The 17,021-nt window shown below is 34.9% G+C and overlaps 1 protein-coding gene across 2 annotated transcripts in view; it reads right to left on the reverse strand.

Annotated features, from left to right (window-relative positions):
- Window positions 1–1,518: 1,518 nt before the first annotated feature.
- ZFC3H1 (zinc finger C3H1-type containing) overlaps window positions 1,519–17,021 on the reverse strand; it is a 53,338-nt gene continuing 37,835 nt past the window's right edge. The window contains exons 22-35 of one of the 2 annotated variants that reach the window (XM_027071246.2): window positions 16,743–16,929; window positions 15,087–15,275; window positions 14,204–14,441; window positions 11,984–12,089; window positions 11,698–11,896; window positions 10,846–10,940; window positions 7,102–7,212; window positions 6,714–6,818; window positions 6,414–6,579; window positions 5,233–5,333; window positions 3,511–3,612; window positions 2,833–2,872; window positions 2,529–2,591; window positions 1,519–2,399 (exon numbers count right to left, since the gene is read on the reverse strand). In XM_027071246.2, coding sequence (XP_026927047.1) covers window positions 2,262–2,399; window positions 2,529–2,591; window positions 2,833–2,872; window positions 3,511–3,612; window positions 5,233–5,333; window positions 6,414–6,579; window positions 6,714–6,818; window positions 7,102–7,212; window positions 10,846–10,940; window positions 11,698–11,896; window positions 11,984–12,089; window positions 14,204–14,441; window positions 15,087–15,275; window positions 16,743–16,929 — 1,840 coding nt within the window. In that variant the 3' untranslated portion in view covers window positions 1,519–2,261. The remainder of the gene's footprint in view (window positions 2,400–2,528; window positions 2,592–2,832; window positions 2,873–3,510; window positions 3,613–5,232; window positions 5,334–6,413; window positions 6,580–6,713; window positions 6,819–7,101; window positions 7,213–10,845; window positions 10,941–11,697; window positions 11,897–11,983; window positions 12,090–14,203; window positions 14,442–15,086; window positions 15,276–16,742; window positions 16,930–17,021) is intronic. The other variant, XM_027071247.2, reaches the window with a different exon arrangement.

The following is a 17,021-nucleotide window of genomic DNA, read 5'->3' on the forward strand; positions in this document are numbered from 1 at the left end:
TTAAATGTTTATTTTTGAGAGAGAGAGAGAGACAGACACAGAGCAAGAGCAGGGGAGGGGCAGAGAGAGAGGGAGACACAGAATCCAAAGCAAGCTCCAGGCTCCGAACTGTCAGCACAGAGCCTGAGGTGGGGCTCGAACCCACAAACTGCAAGATCATGATCTGAGCGGAAGTTGGACACTTAACCGACTGAGACACCAGGTGCCCATTTTTTATTTTTTGAAGTAAACTCCACCCCCAACGTGGGGCTCGAATTCAGAACCCCAAGATCAAGAGTCACATACTCTACTGACTGAGCCAGTCAGGTACCCCAAGCTTCTTGATTTTAAATAGCAGTATGACAACTGATCAAAACGGAAACAGCTGCTTAACAAATGCTAGGTCTTCTGCATGACTATGCACAGTGTAACAGCGACTCCTGGAGTTGTCACTGCGGATAGCCTGCATGGCAGGACCATGGAGCTGATGCACCAATGCAAAGTATTCTTTTTTTAAAAAGAGATAAAAGTTACTGCTGATGAATTGTTAATGCAACAAATGGTAAGTTTAAGAATATACAGAAGTTCAAGACTTATCACTGTCTGCAAAAAACTGAGACATTTCAGTTAATTAACATCAAAACTGTTACACTACGAGGGGACAGACTGGAAATTTTTTTCTAAGCACCTAACAATGGTTTCCAAATAGAGCAGGAAAAGCTTTCAGGGTTAAACAGTTAAATGCATACAATGGAGGAACACACCCCTCTGTGATTACTGTCTTCCATCCAAATTTCTTTGGTTTTAGAGAAAAATCAATTAGCCTCTTTTGATTTAATGAAAGACACTAGATAAGCGGGTTTCATTCCTGACCTCACCCAAGAGCACTTACTACCAAATATGCACCGTCTGGTAGGCACACAGTTGGGCCTCAAAACATGATTTTATTTTGACTAAGCATTATACAAATACACATGTGTACAAGTTTGCCTACTACTTCATGGGGCTGCTGCTCTGTCTCCAGTAATTAGATTGAATTGTAGCTATAAAACCAGATTTGTGAAAGTGTGTGTGTGTATCATTAACCAATTTTCTACCAGGTGCAAACAACCGACTATAGACTAGGAAAAAGACCTCCAAAGTCTCCTCTATATTTGGTCATAATGATATTCAACATAAGAGAGCATGTCACTAAGCAACTCATTCAAACTACAGTTGAGAGATACTTTCTAAACACTGGGTTCGGAGAACGAGGAATTTAAAGGTAATGCAAACCTGCTACTGTCCTCAAAACAGAACAGAACCTATCTTCTCATAAATCAAGAAGTCATTGGAATGTTTATGGGAAAGCAGGCTAGGATATAATTACAGTGAAAATCCGTATCTCGTATTGGAACCCTTTCCCACCATGTGTGTGTGAAAAGTGAATAAAGACAGCAACGTTTTTTAAAAAGTTAACTTATATTAAAAATATTTTGTTTATAAACAATTTTAATACTACAAAGTAGTATTTCAATACAAAGCAGTTCAAATATTAACTGTTCTTTAAACTGTTAAACTTTATTATAAATTAAAATTTCTTTACAAAAAAATTGCACATAATATTTGACCACTCTTAGGTTCTGATGCACTGGCATTTGCAATAGTTTCTTTAATCTTCAAGTTAAACAGTCTCGGCAAGGAGTCCAGAACGTAGAAAGGGCAATAAACAACCCTGTTAGAGCATTCAAGTGCAACTAGCAGACTTGTGGCCATGGCAGTTACACTTTCCTTAAGATGGACTGCTTAAGTTTTAAATCCTGCAATGAAGAATCTCAAAGGTTTAAAAGAAGAAGAACTAAAAGGGACTGCCTGGTTTTTACTGTAAACACAGCCCTGGAAATTAAATCCCAACAAGAATCTCTCAGGCATCAGAGTGTGTCAAGTGAATCAGGAATAGCACAACGTAAAGAAAAGGGGGAAAGTAAAAAATAAAAACAAAAACAAAGCAAAATTAAAATAAATGTCAGTCACTTTGAGGAACTATACTTACGTACATGATGTTATGAGAATCTGGCAGGGCCTAGAAGTAGGCCAAACAGGAAGTTCATTTATCCAACCGAAGAGGGTCATGTTCATTGCTTCCGGTTTTGAGGATAGGATATTGTAGGGGACTTGATATGATCAGTAAAATGCTTGTCTGCCTTACGCAGACCTTAGCCAGGGATCAGCCTAATCTTGAAGGATCATTCAAATAATTTTGGCAATTATTATAAGGACTTAGAACTGACTGCACCCAGTGTTCAGTGATTCTTGCTTTCTGTTTTGTAACTGTTTAAATTTAAGAGCTCATTTAGGCTGACTCCAATCTCTTGGCACTTGGAAACTAGTTTTCTCAGGTTATCAGTTTTACCTCCTTCTGATGCTTCAAACAAGAGTTGCTGTAAAAGACAGGGAAGCACAGAAGTAAGACTTAGCTAGATTTTGAGCATCACCACATCAATGGATATGGCACATGCAGAAAATTTATAGGAAAACTTCAAGATGAAATAAAAGGTAAAAAGCATTACATCTTTCCACAGTGATGCACAAAGAGGTAACTTCTGTAAGGCTCTCTGATATAAACGGTGGACCTATAAGATAGATATACACACAATTCCATCAGGAAACATGATGAAAAACACCTTTATAACCCTAATTATTTGACTGGTACCTCACAAAATACAAAACGGTTACACTGGGTTTTCAAGTTTCCAAACATTTAGAGTTCTTAGCATGGTAACATCTATGCATTAATCCTTTTAAACTGAGAAGTCAACAAAAGGGGCAGAACAGCTTAAAAACAAAGTGACCCATCTGATAATCATAGCTTACCTCTCTTTGTCCCTTTAGAACAATCTCAGCAGCAATGGCTCTAAGAAAAAACAAAGGAATATAGAAAAGGGAAAAGAAAAATTTATATATCTTTGAACGAAATGAGATACTACCACTGGCAGAATACTGACTGTGGGAATCTGAGTACAAAACTTCCTGAAAGTAACAGGCTAAACTTCCAAGGAGGGTAACCTATAGTGAAAAGAAAAATTCAACAATTTTTATCAACTTTACAAGAATTAAGCAGACCAGTGTTTTGAACATAAATAACGTTCATGAAAAATACTCATAATTACTAGTAAAAACACCTGGCACTCTTAATAGCTTTAAAAAAAAAGACATCAGACTATAAAAGGGGGGAGGGAAACACATTTAAAAAAAAGATGGTCTTAAAATGTGTATAACAGATTTGTTTGATAACACTACTGTTACCTAAATGTTCTGCCGCAAAAAAAAAATTCAAATTCTACCCATTTTTGCTTTTAAAAGCAATTGTTAACGAGCACTCCCTTACTCTTGGTAGAAAACCTCAGCAAGTGACAAAAACAAATCTAAATTAGAGTAGAGATCTGTCCAGGAAAAAAAAAACATAGATGTCATTTCAGATTTACCTGTCTGGAGCAAACCTTACAAATAAAAGCAATAGCTATAAAAACATGTACATGATTGCTGCATTACATTTTCCAGGTGGCCAGGCATGTTGGAATATTATATGTAAACATCTTGGCTTGAAGTTTCAGAATCTGAACATTGCTTTCTTCCCATTCATGTTGAAGTAGCCTGCAAAGTACATTCAGGAAAATGAACAAGGCACTGTAAGTGTAGGGAACCCCCAATGTGCTCTATGAGCAGAATGTTTGATGAGGTACAATTTTTGATCAGTTAAATTCCCTCAAGGCTATTCAGCACGTGATTCTAGAATACCTCTTACAAAAATCACCCCGGGACAGGAATAAGCAAGCTAGCAAGATACCCAGTCAAGACCCATGCCATGTTCAATAAAGTAGAATAAGGTCCATGTACTCCTACACTAAAGCATTCCCTCCAAGCACTCCCTCCCCCAAAGTTTTTATAATGACTAGATATATTAATGCAATTTCCTTGTATTTTTCTTTCTTTATTAAACAGAGTAGACGTAAATATGAATGTTTCTTGGGCTAAATGTAAGTACAGTGACTAATTATTAAGTTCTCTATTCTCAAAAAAAAAAAAAAAAAGACAAGAATGATCACAAGGAAGTAACTATCAAAATACAGAAGTGGAGCATTACCAACAAAACCAACAATTAAACTACCTTTCCTATAATGCCTATAATTCTATCATAACAGAAACTAGTCAAAATACTACATTTTATATTTTTCAAATGTTTTACCAAAGGTGATGCCTTATAATAGAAATTTCTGTATTAGCTTCCAAAGACTAGAATGTTTACTAAGAATTTTTATTATGGAACACTACTTTTGTTGCAGCCTCAGACCTTCAAAATTTTTTCAACCTCATACATTTTCCCACACACAGGCTAAGTGGAAATGTAAATATTTTAACACATAAGGAAATATTTGATAAATTTAGGTACCTTATGATCCACAAAACAAACTTAGAAACATTAGACACAACACAATGCAGTGGGAATGACTGCACAAGTACAAGCCAAGGCATTAGCATGTAGGGTACCAATTTGAATTAAAAAGCACAATTCTTGACAGTGAAAATAAGTTTACTCTGTTGGAATAGAGAAACTACAAAGAGATGCTCAGAAATCTCCAGTTCAATATATGAAATCCGTACATAAGTGTTTCTCAAATGTGATTTGAGGGCTCAAGCTCAGGAATCTGTATTTTTAAGAATGCTCCACACCCAATGTGGGGCTTGAGCTCATGACCCTGAGATCAAGAGTCACAGGCTCTACCAACTGAGCCAGCCAGGCACCCCCAGGGATCTGTATTTTACGCAAACATCCCAGGAGATTCTGATGCATGTTAATACCTGAGAGCAACTGACATATATGAAAACAAGTCATAATAACCAAAATATATACAGTTGGCTGCTAACTTTGTAATAACACTTTACAAACCTCTTAAGTAATATTTCTTTGCTATGTAAAACATGATTATTGCTTATTACGCATGTGCTAAGGACAGATGGTATGTGCTTAGGGACACAAATGAACTTTACTTGAATTATATGCCCCTTAAAACCTGCAGTTTTCTGAAGTTATCAGATTTTTATACTGACTTTTATATGAAGCTGTATATTGCTTAACTCTGAAATTAAAGTAGTATATATCAGCGAGAAAATAGTAAAGGACAGACTACTTTTAGTCACGTTTTTAAGAATAATTTTATATGAAGAGCTATATAATACTGAGCTGAGATTGAAAAGAATTTTATTTTTTCTTACCTCAGTGCAAGTCCAGAATTAGTTGGCATAATTGAGCAAAACCGTTCCAAGGTTTTGGAATGCTGAGTCTTTGGAACACAGCTCAAATAAAAGAAAATAACCTGGAAAGGTTGACGGGGGGAAAATAAATGCAACAAAATGTGAAATCCAATTACTTAAATGTTTTAATGAGAAAACCAAAATGGTCTTTAAGACATGAATGTATAAATTATAATAATGTATGATGCTGTGAGTTACAGTTCCTACCATTAATTATATTAGTGACTTTCCAAATATGAATTAGGAAATATGATCTAGTGATGATAGCCATGGACTGAGAACACTGACAAGAAGCCAGGAGTCCGGGTTTTCATTCCTGAGTCTACCTTTACTTGCTGTATAGCTGGGCAAGTCATAGGACTAATAATACCTGCCACATCTTGCTCATGGAATGCCCGTGTGTAAATGACTTAATGTCCATAAAGTGGTTTGAGATCCTGGGATAAAGAATGGCATAGAAGTACAAAGCATAATAATTGGTTATCCCGATTAGCAACAAACCATCCCACCAAAAAATAGAATACATATATGTTTTAGTCTACATGGAGCTTTAATAGGAAATTTTAGCTTACACTGCACTGAATAAAAGGGGTCTCTGAAAAGAAACTAAAACAAACCTTTGCTTCCTTTCTTATAAGGAAATAACCTTATAAATAGATCATTAGTTCTATTCTACTATTAAATTTCTAAACAACATCTAATTTCAGCTTTCTTATGCCCTATGTATAGTTATATTCACTTAACACAGTATTAACCAAAAAAAAGTAGCTCCACTGTACATTATGGAATTTTTCATTCAGTGAATTTCCAACTAATCAAGCAAAACATTAGATATTATTATAATTACATTTTTTGATCTTTCTTCTTTAATATGTATTAAACCTTAACATTTCTTCAATTTTGCTTCAATGTTAATTTTTCTTAAATATAAGAATCAAAATACACATTTATCTTAACTGAACCTTAAAGGGCTCTGTTCCTAGATTTAAGAGATAAGCAGGAAACACGGTCAAGAATAACATTAAATGCTAGGAAAGTGGTCCTACAAAGCTCTCTTGATAAAAAACAGGAGTTTTACTGTCATTTTTCCAAGTCCCCTTCTTTTGTACAAGTATCTAAAGAAAAAAGTTTTAAGTTCTTACCCTATTATGAAATTCATAGTTGGACCAGTAATCAGCACTGCTAAAAGGAATGGGGTATCGGGCAGGGACTGTAACCAAACATCTATTCACTAAATCAGTAAAAAATTTGAATTCTTGGACTTTGTTTCTGGATCCAGCAGCTCTATTATTGGCAAAGACAAGATAACTGCCAAAAGAAAAATATTATAATTTAGAATAATTAAGGCAGCGAGTCTCTCACTCAGAAAACTGATCACCCCTTTCCCCCCACCATATCCCCTTATTCCAAATCCCATTCTTATTAAGAGGAACTAAACTTACTCCATCCAAATCTTCTGCACTATATCAGATCTCATGGCCACCCCTAATGCTGCCTCATATGCCTCCACTGTCTCTTTAATACTTGATTGAAGAGGATGACAAAGGCTGTTTTAAAAATGAAGGAAAACAATGTATGTCTACAGCTCACTTCGATTAGTAAAGGAATGACAATATATATTTAAACATCACAGATATTAGAATGGAATTCTTCTTTTGATGTTTCTTCTTTAATAATGTGTAAACCTTTAATAATGTATAAAGTATGTCCCTTCAATTTTGCTTCAATGACTTTAGCATCAAGTTAACTTTAACACAAGGTAATTTGGTAATAAATAACAAATGCAAGCCTAATATGCAACATTTCTCTCCATGTTAGATAATGTCTCACCAGTAAATCAGCCACAAATAAGGAACCTGGTGGTTAAACAACTCATCATCAAAAGTCCCTTTACATAAACGGGCTGGAATGTCAAGTGGTCCTGGGATATTTAAAAGATACCTGGAAAAAAACGAACAAAAAAACACTGTTGGAAATTATGCCTATGCACACATGGATTACTAATACTTAAGAAAAACAGAAACAAAACAAAACAAAAAAGACCTCTGTTTCAACTTAAATGTCCTTGAAGTATACTTTATTTTCACATGTATACCATACTGCTTTGGTCCCATCTCTAGCATCACACAGTCTATTATTTTATACCTACACGAGTAACTCTTCAAAAATGAATTCATTCTATGCCCCAGCCCCAAATTAAATAAACCACCATAATCATCTAATTAAAAACAGAGAACAAATGAGATTACTATGTATCTAAAATTTCTCCACAAAATCTATACATTTTTGTAAAAAAAAAAAAATTTATTTAAGAGTTATAAAAGTTGATATCTGAAAATAATCTCTTCCTCACATACACACACATAGCCTTTTAGACATATCAAAGTGTATTCGGTAGCATATCGGTCCATAAGGTACTTGTCAAAAGAGGTCCATAATCAAGTAAAACTGGGAAATACTGAAAATTATAGCGCGCTCTTATAAAAAGCCACAATAGAGTGTTTAATAGCATATTAAAGATTCTATGAAGTCAATCAGTAAAGAAATCTATTTGACTCTCACTAATTTAGGTCTCTCCCCAATAATCTGAATTTTTGTGTACATTTACCAACATCTGTAGGGACAATGTTTTTAAAGGAAATACATTAACCTCAACAATGACAATCTAGTGTAACTATTTAATCTTGGATTTAAAAATTATTTCAAGAAAAAAAAATTATTTCAAGGAACTCAGTTTTAATGGATTAGAGAAACTGTATGGAGGCAGAGGGCAGGAGGAACCATAAGCAAGAGAAAAAAAACAGGACATTTAGGAGTCAGGTTATTATCCTGCTGATGACTTGGCCTTAACTAGCTGTATTACTGTCATTTAATCACTTGACTTCTAAGGATACTAGTTTTGTCAACTGAAAACTGAGGTTAAGAAGAGACGACTTCAAATCTAATCTATTTAAGACTCCATCCCTAAGCTAACTTCAGTACACTGAATAAAATCCCCTGGTTAACTTCTGTGGCTATCTACTAATCTCCAAATTGATTTGAAACACATGAAAATTACCTTATCTAGTTCTGTCTTTTTATTAAAAGCTACATAGAAAGGGAAATGATAGAACCCAACTCCATGTAAATATTACAACACATACAAAATTCTTAGTATTGTTTCACAATTTCTACTCATGAAATAAAAAAAATATTTTGAACCTATTAAGAGCATCAACTTACCATATTAAATAAATCTTGACTCTATTTATAAATTAATATTTTTATCAACATCAATAAGAAGTATGACAATGCTAACAACTATCTCACCTACTGCCATTCTCCTAATAACTGACTCAAAAAAGATTTCCTAAATGAACAAAAAATGCACACTGTGTAAATAAGGTCTTCAGTATTGTCTAAACTAAGCACAAGATACCTTGTCCTTGTAACTCTTGGTGTATTATGAATTAGGACTATTACCATGAAACATTTCATAAGGCAAGGTGACTTAGTAAACAATAGAAGATTATTAGGAGGCAGCCCCTTTCCAAATTTTTATTGACAGTTATTCAGTCTCCTTCATTAAGCTGACATCAAGAAGATCTGAAGATCTTTGATTAGTTACCACAGCAGAAACTGGCAGCATCTTCTTTTAAGCTAAAGCAATTACCTCCATGCCCAAGGGAAGATCAGAACCAGCAAGTCTGTAAAAAGTTCAGCTTTAGATCTGTCCTGTGCCTAAGTTTGAGACATTAAAGCAATCTAACTTGACAGAGACAAAGTCAGCATGAGGAAGCTGAACAATCTCTAAGTTTCTTACAGATAGTTTACTTATTCTCCATTATTTTGTATTTTAAATTATTCTTTCGTAATTAACTGTAAGATATTAATCTAGATGTAATAGAGCAGAAAGAATTTCAGAAACAGTACTAAAGTCACTATGTCAATAAACTGGTTACCATAAGAGGATAGACATAAAGACTCAAGTCTAGGAAAAGAATAGGGACCCCAACTTTTGCCAAATCTCAAGTAAAACTGATATTCTAGGGTAGATGGACCACTGAATTAACAAAATGTGGGTTACTTTTAGAAAATGTTTTCATATAACACTGCTACACTGTGGGATAAGCAGAGGAAGCACCTAAGAAAAGAAAAATATTTGCAAGCTTTTGACTTACATATTTAAAACCAAAATTTTATCTGCACTATTTTCTACAACAAAAATTTTTAGGAGATATTCAACTTAGGTCTTCCTTCTCTCAGTTCTTCCTAACATAAAATGATAGAGTATGTTATGATAAAATATTTTCTTTTTGATGCTGTTTGATTTGGGATCAGCAAACTTATTTTTGTAAATAAAGTTTTATTAGAATACAGCCATGCTCATTCATTTATATATTGTCTACGGCTACTTTCTTCTTAAACAGCATAGGTAACAAGAAGTGATAGACCACACAGCTTGCAAGCCTAAAATATTTACTATCTAGCCCTTATGAAAAAAAGTTTGCGAGGCAGGTGGGTGGCTCAATCAGTTAAGCATCTGACTTTGGCTCAGGTCATGATCTTGTGGTTCATGAGTTCAAGCCCCGTATCAGGCTCTGTGCTGACAGCTCAGAGCCTGGAGCCTGCTTCGGATTCTGTGTCTCCCTCTCTCTCTGCCCCTCCGCTGCTCAAGCTCTGTCTCTCTCTCTCTCTCCAAAATAAACATTTAAAAAAAAAAAAGAAAGAAAGAAAGAAAAGAAAAGAAAAAAGTTTGGTGGAACACCTGAGCATACAACTCTTGGGCCAAAGGCTCAGGTCATGATCTCAAGGTTGTGGGTCAAGCCCTGTATTGGGCTCTACGCTGAGGGCTCCAAGCTGAGTGTGGAGCCTGCCTGGGATTCTCTCTCTCCATCTCTCTCTGCCCCTCCCCCATCTGTGCGTGCTCTCTGTCACTCCCTCTCTCTCAAAATAAATATTTATAAAAAAAACAACTTTGCTGACCCCTAGAGGGATGGGGAGGAAGGGAAGAGAAGTCCACCCAGAAGTAACTCCTCAGGATTGGCTGTGGCCTCCTATTATTGTTAAGAGTAAGAATTCACAACTAAGCAAGCAAAGGCAGTAAATATAGAGCTCTCTGGAAATTACTGAGAAAGTGGTTGAAAAAGATTGCCTGAAAGCTTCCCACTCAATATTTCAGAGGCTAGAGCAATTCTCTTTAGATTTAAAAAAAAGTAAAAGGCATATTATTTACATCTACTTGAGCTCACCAAATAAATTAAAATTCATTTTTTCAGAAATCACTGAGATTGTCTCTGATAATTCACTGCTATAGTATTAAGTACTAAAATGAACAATAATAAATTAAAAGCAGGATGAGTCACCATGATGTTAATATAAGCCTTCCTTTGTTAGTGTCTCTACTCCAAGGAATGCGTATTACCTCTTTTCTCCATTTTCATTAAGTTCTTCTGCCCTCATAATAGTTCTATAAGAATGTTCAAGTATTTTTTTACATCAGTCTAAAATATAATCAACCCACACAAAAAAATGTAGTTTTTCCACTAAACTATACTCTCTTTCTTCTATAAGTCAAGAGTTCTACAAACTTACCGAAACAGATCCAAGTTACTATATTTCTCAAACCCAGGTTTAAAGAAGGATGCAATAAATTTCCGCAAAGATGGAAGAAGATTATCTCCTTGATTCTATTTTTTAAAAAGAGAGGAAGGATATACATTAGACTTACAGTGTTTAATTATATCATTCAAAGGAGGAGGGCACCGGGGTGGCTCAGTTGGACAAGCGTCTGACTCCTGATTTAGGCTCAGGTCGCGATCTCATGATTTTTGAGTTCGAGCCCCAAGTCGGCATGGAGCCTGCTTGGGATTCTCTGTCTCCTGTTCTCTCTGCACAGCCCACCCCCCACCCTGCCTTTGCCTCTCAAAAATAAACATATAAACATTTAAAAAATTCTTTTCAAGGGAGGAAAAAGCCCTTAAAAAAAAAAAAAAAAACACTGATCAGATTAAGTTTCTTGAATAGGTGGAGGTAGGAGAACTTCTGTATTTTGATCTCCAATTAAAGTCAACTAACCATTAAACAGCTTAACACCCGATATACGATATCCACCAATTGTCTAATAAGCTTCTATTACATGTTTAGCACTGTGTGAGGTGTGTTGGAGGCTCTAAATCTGGCTAAGACATGATTCTTGCCCTCAAAGAGTAGAGTATATAAAGCAGCTATCAACAAAATTACAAAGCACTATAATAAGGGCAATGGCAGAAGTATATACAGAATATTTATAGCGAAGACAGAAGGAATATATAACACAGTCTGCAAAGGGAAAAAGGACCAGGAAAAGCTCCTTGGAGAGGCTGATGCCTGAAACATGTTATAGGATGAATAAGAAAATGTGAAACACAAAAACATATTTAAGAATTTTGAGGCTTTTTTTTTTACCTGTAGGATAAAGAATTTGCACATATGATAAAAAATCTCTGCATTCTGAGGATTTTTTTCAAATGCAGTAAGCCACACTGCTCTGGCTTTGTCGTGCTGATTTGTTTGCAAATGTAAAGCAACAAGGGCTTCCAACAATTGGCAGTTCATGGGACACGTTTCCAATAAACATTTACAAAGCTCCACTGCAGCCTCATACCTTTAATAACAAAAAAACATGTCTAAACACATGAGAAAAAAAATCAACTTTTAACGCACAGTTAACTGCTTGTCAATTAAGTTTTACCTCTCTAGAAGCTGGTGCAGAGCAATCATGTTTGTGTAAAGTGGAACACAGACTTCTACTCTTTCCTCAACAGTATGGCTCTCATCTGTGCAAGCTTTCACCGCATCTATCCAAAAACATCACAATAACAGAAATCAAACATAAAATGGATTATCTATGTTATTTAAATTCTGGGAGACTAATACAACATGGTGGCCTACCCTTTTGCTTGACCATAATCTTATTCATCTTTACTCCAGAGGTATTTTTAGGTATCTCCAAACTCCCTAAAGGAGTATAAGAGGCCTTGTTCTCTGTTATACAGCCATTTAATTGTCTTCCCCTAAACTAGATCCTTTCCTTATTCCTTCAAAACACGTTTCCCTTGTCAAGAGTCCTTTACTTGATCCTGCTGGGTCTCAGAGAATGGTTCACTGTTTTACTTTGCACAACTGTTACCATTTCCTCCTCTGCTCAGTGGTAGTATGATTTCCCAGATAGAGTGTCATTCTGAAACTGCACTTCTGATGTTCACTTACAAAAATCATCTAAACAAACCTAAAGGCCAATACTACACTTGCTTCATTCTCATTTGATAATGTTCTTCCTCTTCTTCTCAATTTTTTCTTCCCTATGCTATCAAGAGTTTATTTACATGTCCTCTTGGTCTCATTCATTGACTCTTCTCCTTCACCCCTGTTGCTATAGTCTTAAGTTTCCATTTTCTCAGAGAAAATATTTCATAGCTTCAACTACTAAAAAATTTACCACAAGAGCACATTAAAAACCGTGAAGCACTTTATAATATAGTAGCTCCTACATTAATAACTTTCAAATCATTTTTCTATCCATAATCATCCACTTAAGGTCCACTTCCTTATTTTCTTCTGCCAGTAAGCATTTCCACTTGAATGGCCAATTACCATTCACAAATACTACTCCTACTACCAAAATCAGTCTTCCCAAATTTACTTGTTTTCTATTAATACACTTTTTCCCCCAGCCTCAAAACCCTGAAATCATCTTTGACTATTTCTTCTCTATTTCCCTCACATCTGCATGTGAGAACTTCAAATGTCTCCAATAAACATTCCCTCTTTCCCAGGTTCTGTTTTTTGTGCTTCACTTATGGCCATCAGCTTCTGGTTTTCATACCTTTCAAATCATTCCTCTTCAGCACATTCTTCCTTTCTTCAAGAACCTTGACTGTCATCAAGTCTACCACTTACAAAGTTCACGAAAATCTGGTATCATTCCACTTACCGAACTTAATTTCTACTGTTCTCTAGCATAAAACTCTTGCTTTGATAAGAACTCTCCCTTCTTCTAATCTCCCTTCAAATCCACTGCACCAATTTCTATCTACTTGTTGCTTTTTATTAACTTAGCTCCCTTAATGTCCTGCTTTTCCCTCCTTTTCTTTGGTTTATTCACTAAATATTTACTAAGCACTTAGTATGCTGCAGACATTATAGGTCCTTGGGAAATACAGAACAAATAAGACCAGGGTCCCATCTTTGAGGAAGCCAACTATGTCACAACAGAATCAGCTTCACAGTCCAGCTCCAAGTCTTAATTCTTCTGCAAAGACTTCTTTCATCATGCCAACCTACAATAAGCTCTCTCCTTTGGGGTTATGACATGCACAATATAATTCTATAAATCACAAATCTCTGTCTCTTCTGAAGCACAGAATTTAGACTATATACCAATACAGTTACATGGTCTCATACATTTAATAACTGTATCAAATGGATAAATTTTATCTTGTGACTAGGCTACATACTTCCTATTAGAAGGGAATAAGCTTTGTCCTTAACTGTTTTCCATAGCTGATATGCCATTTAGCATATGGTAATACCCAAACTCACTGACTAATGAAGAAAACATTAGTTACTTGAAAAGAGACGATATAACCTTTTAACTATCACCTTGATGGATTGTTTTAAAAAAATTACCTGGTTCTCTTATTCAATCAACTCATTAAACCTACATAATATGTTTTAGCTACATATTTAGCCACAATCAAAAAAAATGTTTAAGGTAATATAGTTCCTGGCTTTCATAGATGCCAAATGTCCATCTTATGTGACTCAACCCTTAATCTTTTAAGCATTGATATACTAAAGTGTTAAACTACAGCTTGAAATATGTAGATACAAATTTGTTCCAATTAATTATGAAGAATCATAATAAGGGGTAAGTTGATGTTCTAAATAACTTATAAACATTTGCACTTACCTTCGAAAACTGCTAGCAACATGTCAGGATTAGTCTTTACATCTTGAACTGTTTGCCATGGCATTACAAATGATTCTGTGTTAACAATTCTTGAAGGATTGGCATTAGATGGATCGTAAAATTTTGAAGGGAGAACGTTGAATTCAATAAGATGTATGTAGGCCAGCCATGCCAAGCATCGATCACTTGTTTTAAGGTATTCAGCTACTATTCCACCATTAGCTGATTTCAGTGCATTCTAGGTAAAATGAAAAAACAGCCTGTGTTTTTAGAAATAATGACTCCTATTCTTAGTAAGATTCAAATGTAAGGGCAAAGAAGAATACAAGGGTCGTATTTCTTTGGAGTGGTTCTTAAATATCTAAGTCAAAATTTGACAGCTGCCGATTTTTTTTTAATGAAAAAACTCTTTAGAAATGTCAATACAGATTAATATAATTTTTCCTCTGCTAAGATTTATAAGCTAATTACTGAAAAAAATTCAATTTATCTGTACATTTTTAGTGTCTCGACATTCAAAATCTAGTTAAGACAAAAACAGTAAAACAACAAACAAAAAGACCCACCATACCCATATAGGAGATTTTCACTATGGACTAATTTTTTTTCCTTATTGTCTGAATACTGAAGTTTATTCTGGTGGGTACTTAACATACGTCTTCATTTAAACCTCATAAATAATCTTAAAAAGGCATTATCCCCACTAAGCAAATGAGGAAACAGTCATAAACTGACCCAACTCTATACAACTTACTGATAATAAGTGGCAAAACAAGGATTCAAATCTAAAGCCTGTGTGCTTATTAAACAGCTAATCTGTAATGTTTCAGACCTTTAAAAAATTCTCTATAAAATGTAATTAAATGCTATGATGAATGTTTACCTGTAAAACTGCAAGTGCACTCTGGCACCTTCCAGTAAATATGTGCAGCTGAACTCTAAACAAGAGAGCCTCTAAGAGCTGAAAGGACAGAATATCTGATGCTTCCCGCTTGGCTGCTCCCATCAGAAACTCCACCATTCTTTCACATACATAATCCTTTTCTTCAAAGGTGCTTTCTAGGTGCAGAAACTGCCCAAAGGGGTTTCATATAATTAATCCTGCTTCATAAAAATAAACTGTAAAGCTACAGATTTTCCACAGTTCATTAAATGTCATATTAAATCTTCAATTTCTGCAAAATGGATAATTATAAATATGTGTAAACCCATCTTCCTGGGGCACCTGTCTGGCTCAGTCAGTACAGCAGGCAACGGGTGATCTCGGGGTTTTGAGTTCAAGCCCCATGTTAGGCACAGAGCTTACTTAAAAAAAAAAACAAAAAACAAAAACAAAACCATCTTCCAGTACCATATCCTAGATTTCCCATTCTACAAGTTGGAGTGTAGAACCAAATGAAAACTAAAATAATACAGATGTACTTAGAATTACCACTGAAGCAAATTCATCTTTCCCTTCCTTGAATCAACAAAGTAATGGCAGCAAGACCATGACAAATTTACGAAATTTCAGGTTGCTGGTCAAGTACTATTTACATTGCTCAGGTATGAGCACAAATTTTGTACATAAATATTGTACACAAATTCTGAGAACAGCATTCATATTAGATATATGTAGCAAAATAATTAAAAAGCCCTAAGAAATTAAAAGACCCCTTAAAGACCAAACAACTTTAAGGAAAAACTTCACACCCTATAAAATCTTATGGCGATCAATAGCATTAACTTTGGCACAAGGCTCCAGGTCAAAAATCAAGCATCTTTCACTGCCCAAACCTATTTGGTACCTGAGTTAGGAGACAGAGTGGCAAGTTCATTCATTAAGGGATAGCATGTTATCCAAATCTCTCTGTTCTGAATTTCAGTTAGCAAATAAATGACAGATCTGACAGTAATAGATTTATCTAAAAGCTTAGCTAAAACTTATGGTTGCTGAGTTCAGCTGATAAAAGTTCAGATATTAATAAATATTCATTCTACAATTGGATTAATATTAATTTTAAGTTTAAGCATGGGTAGGAAACATCCCATTGTCTCAGAGAATAAAGGACTCATTTTTTCACCAAATCTCTGTATCATGGTAAAGTTCAGTATTAGTATGAATTTACAGATTAAGATTATTTCCTTAAGTAATGAGGATAGATAATAAAAAGACCAAAATGTTTTCTGACATTCATAAAAATGTTACATGAACACAGTAAATTAAAAAAATATTTTTTCAGGTGCTTTACAAAAAAATTCACGTTGCCCAAACCAAAACTGCCAATGAATAGGTAAGTGTAAAATGTTTTAAACCGTTTATGTTTTTTCCTTACCAATAAAGTTAACAAGAAAATTTACCCTTTCACTACATATTATCTTCTTATTTTAAATTTAGTCCTGACCCATGAGTGGTTTTGAAGTTATAGGACACTGAAAAGTCATTATATCTACCTGCAGATAAAGCATATGACTTTATTAAGCTATGCATCAATATTTAAGATGATCCAAAGAATTATAATAACACCTACACATACACTATGCTATCTATTCTACTCACAGTCCAAAAACTTTGATAGTCAGGAGCATATTCAACAGCTGTTTCACACATTTCCTGCACTTCTTCCTTGGTTCCTCTTTTTGAGAACAATCTGAGGTAATGGCACCAAATTTCTGGATTGTCTTTGTTGTTTTCCAAAGCTCGAGCCAGAACATTTAAAGCAGAATCCAAGGACTCTGAACATAGCCTACATAAAAGAAAAAAACCAGGAACATCTTTTTTAAAAAATACTTCAAGATACTCTTAAATCAGGCTGATCTAATGAGTCAACTTTAAAGT

This window comes from Acinonyx jubatus, chromosome B4 (genome assembly GCF_027475565.1).
Source record: "Acinonyx jubatus isolate Ajub_Pintada_27869175 chromosome B4, VMU_Ajub_asm_v1.0, whole genome shotgun sequence".
NCBI classification, from domain to species: Eukaryota; Metazoa; Chordata; class Mammalia; order Carnivora; family Felidae; genus Acinonyx; species Acinonyx jubatus.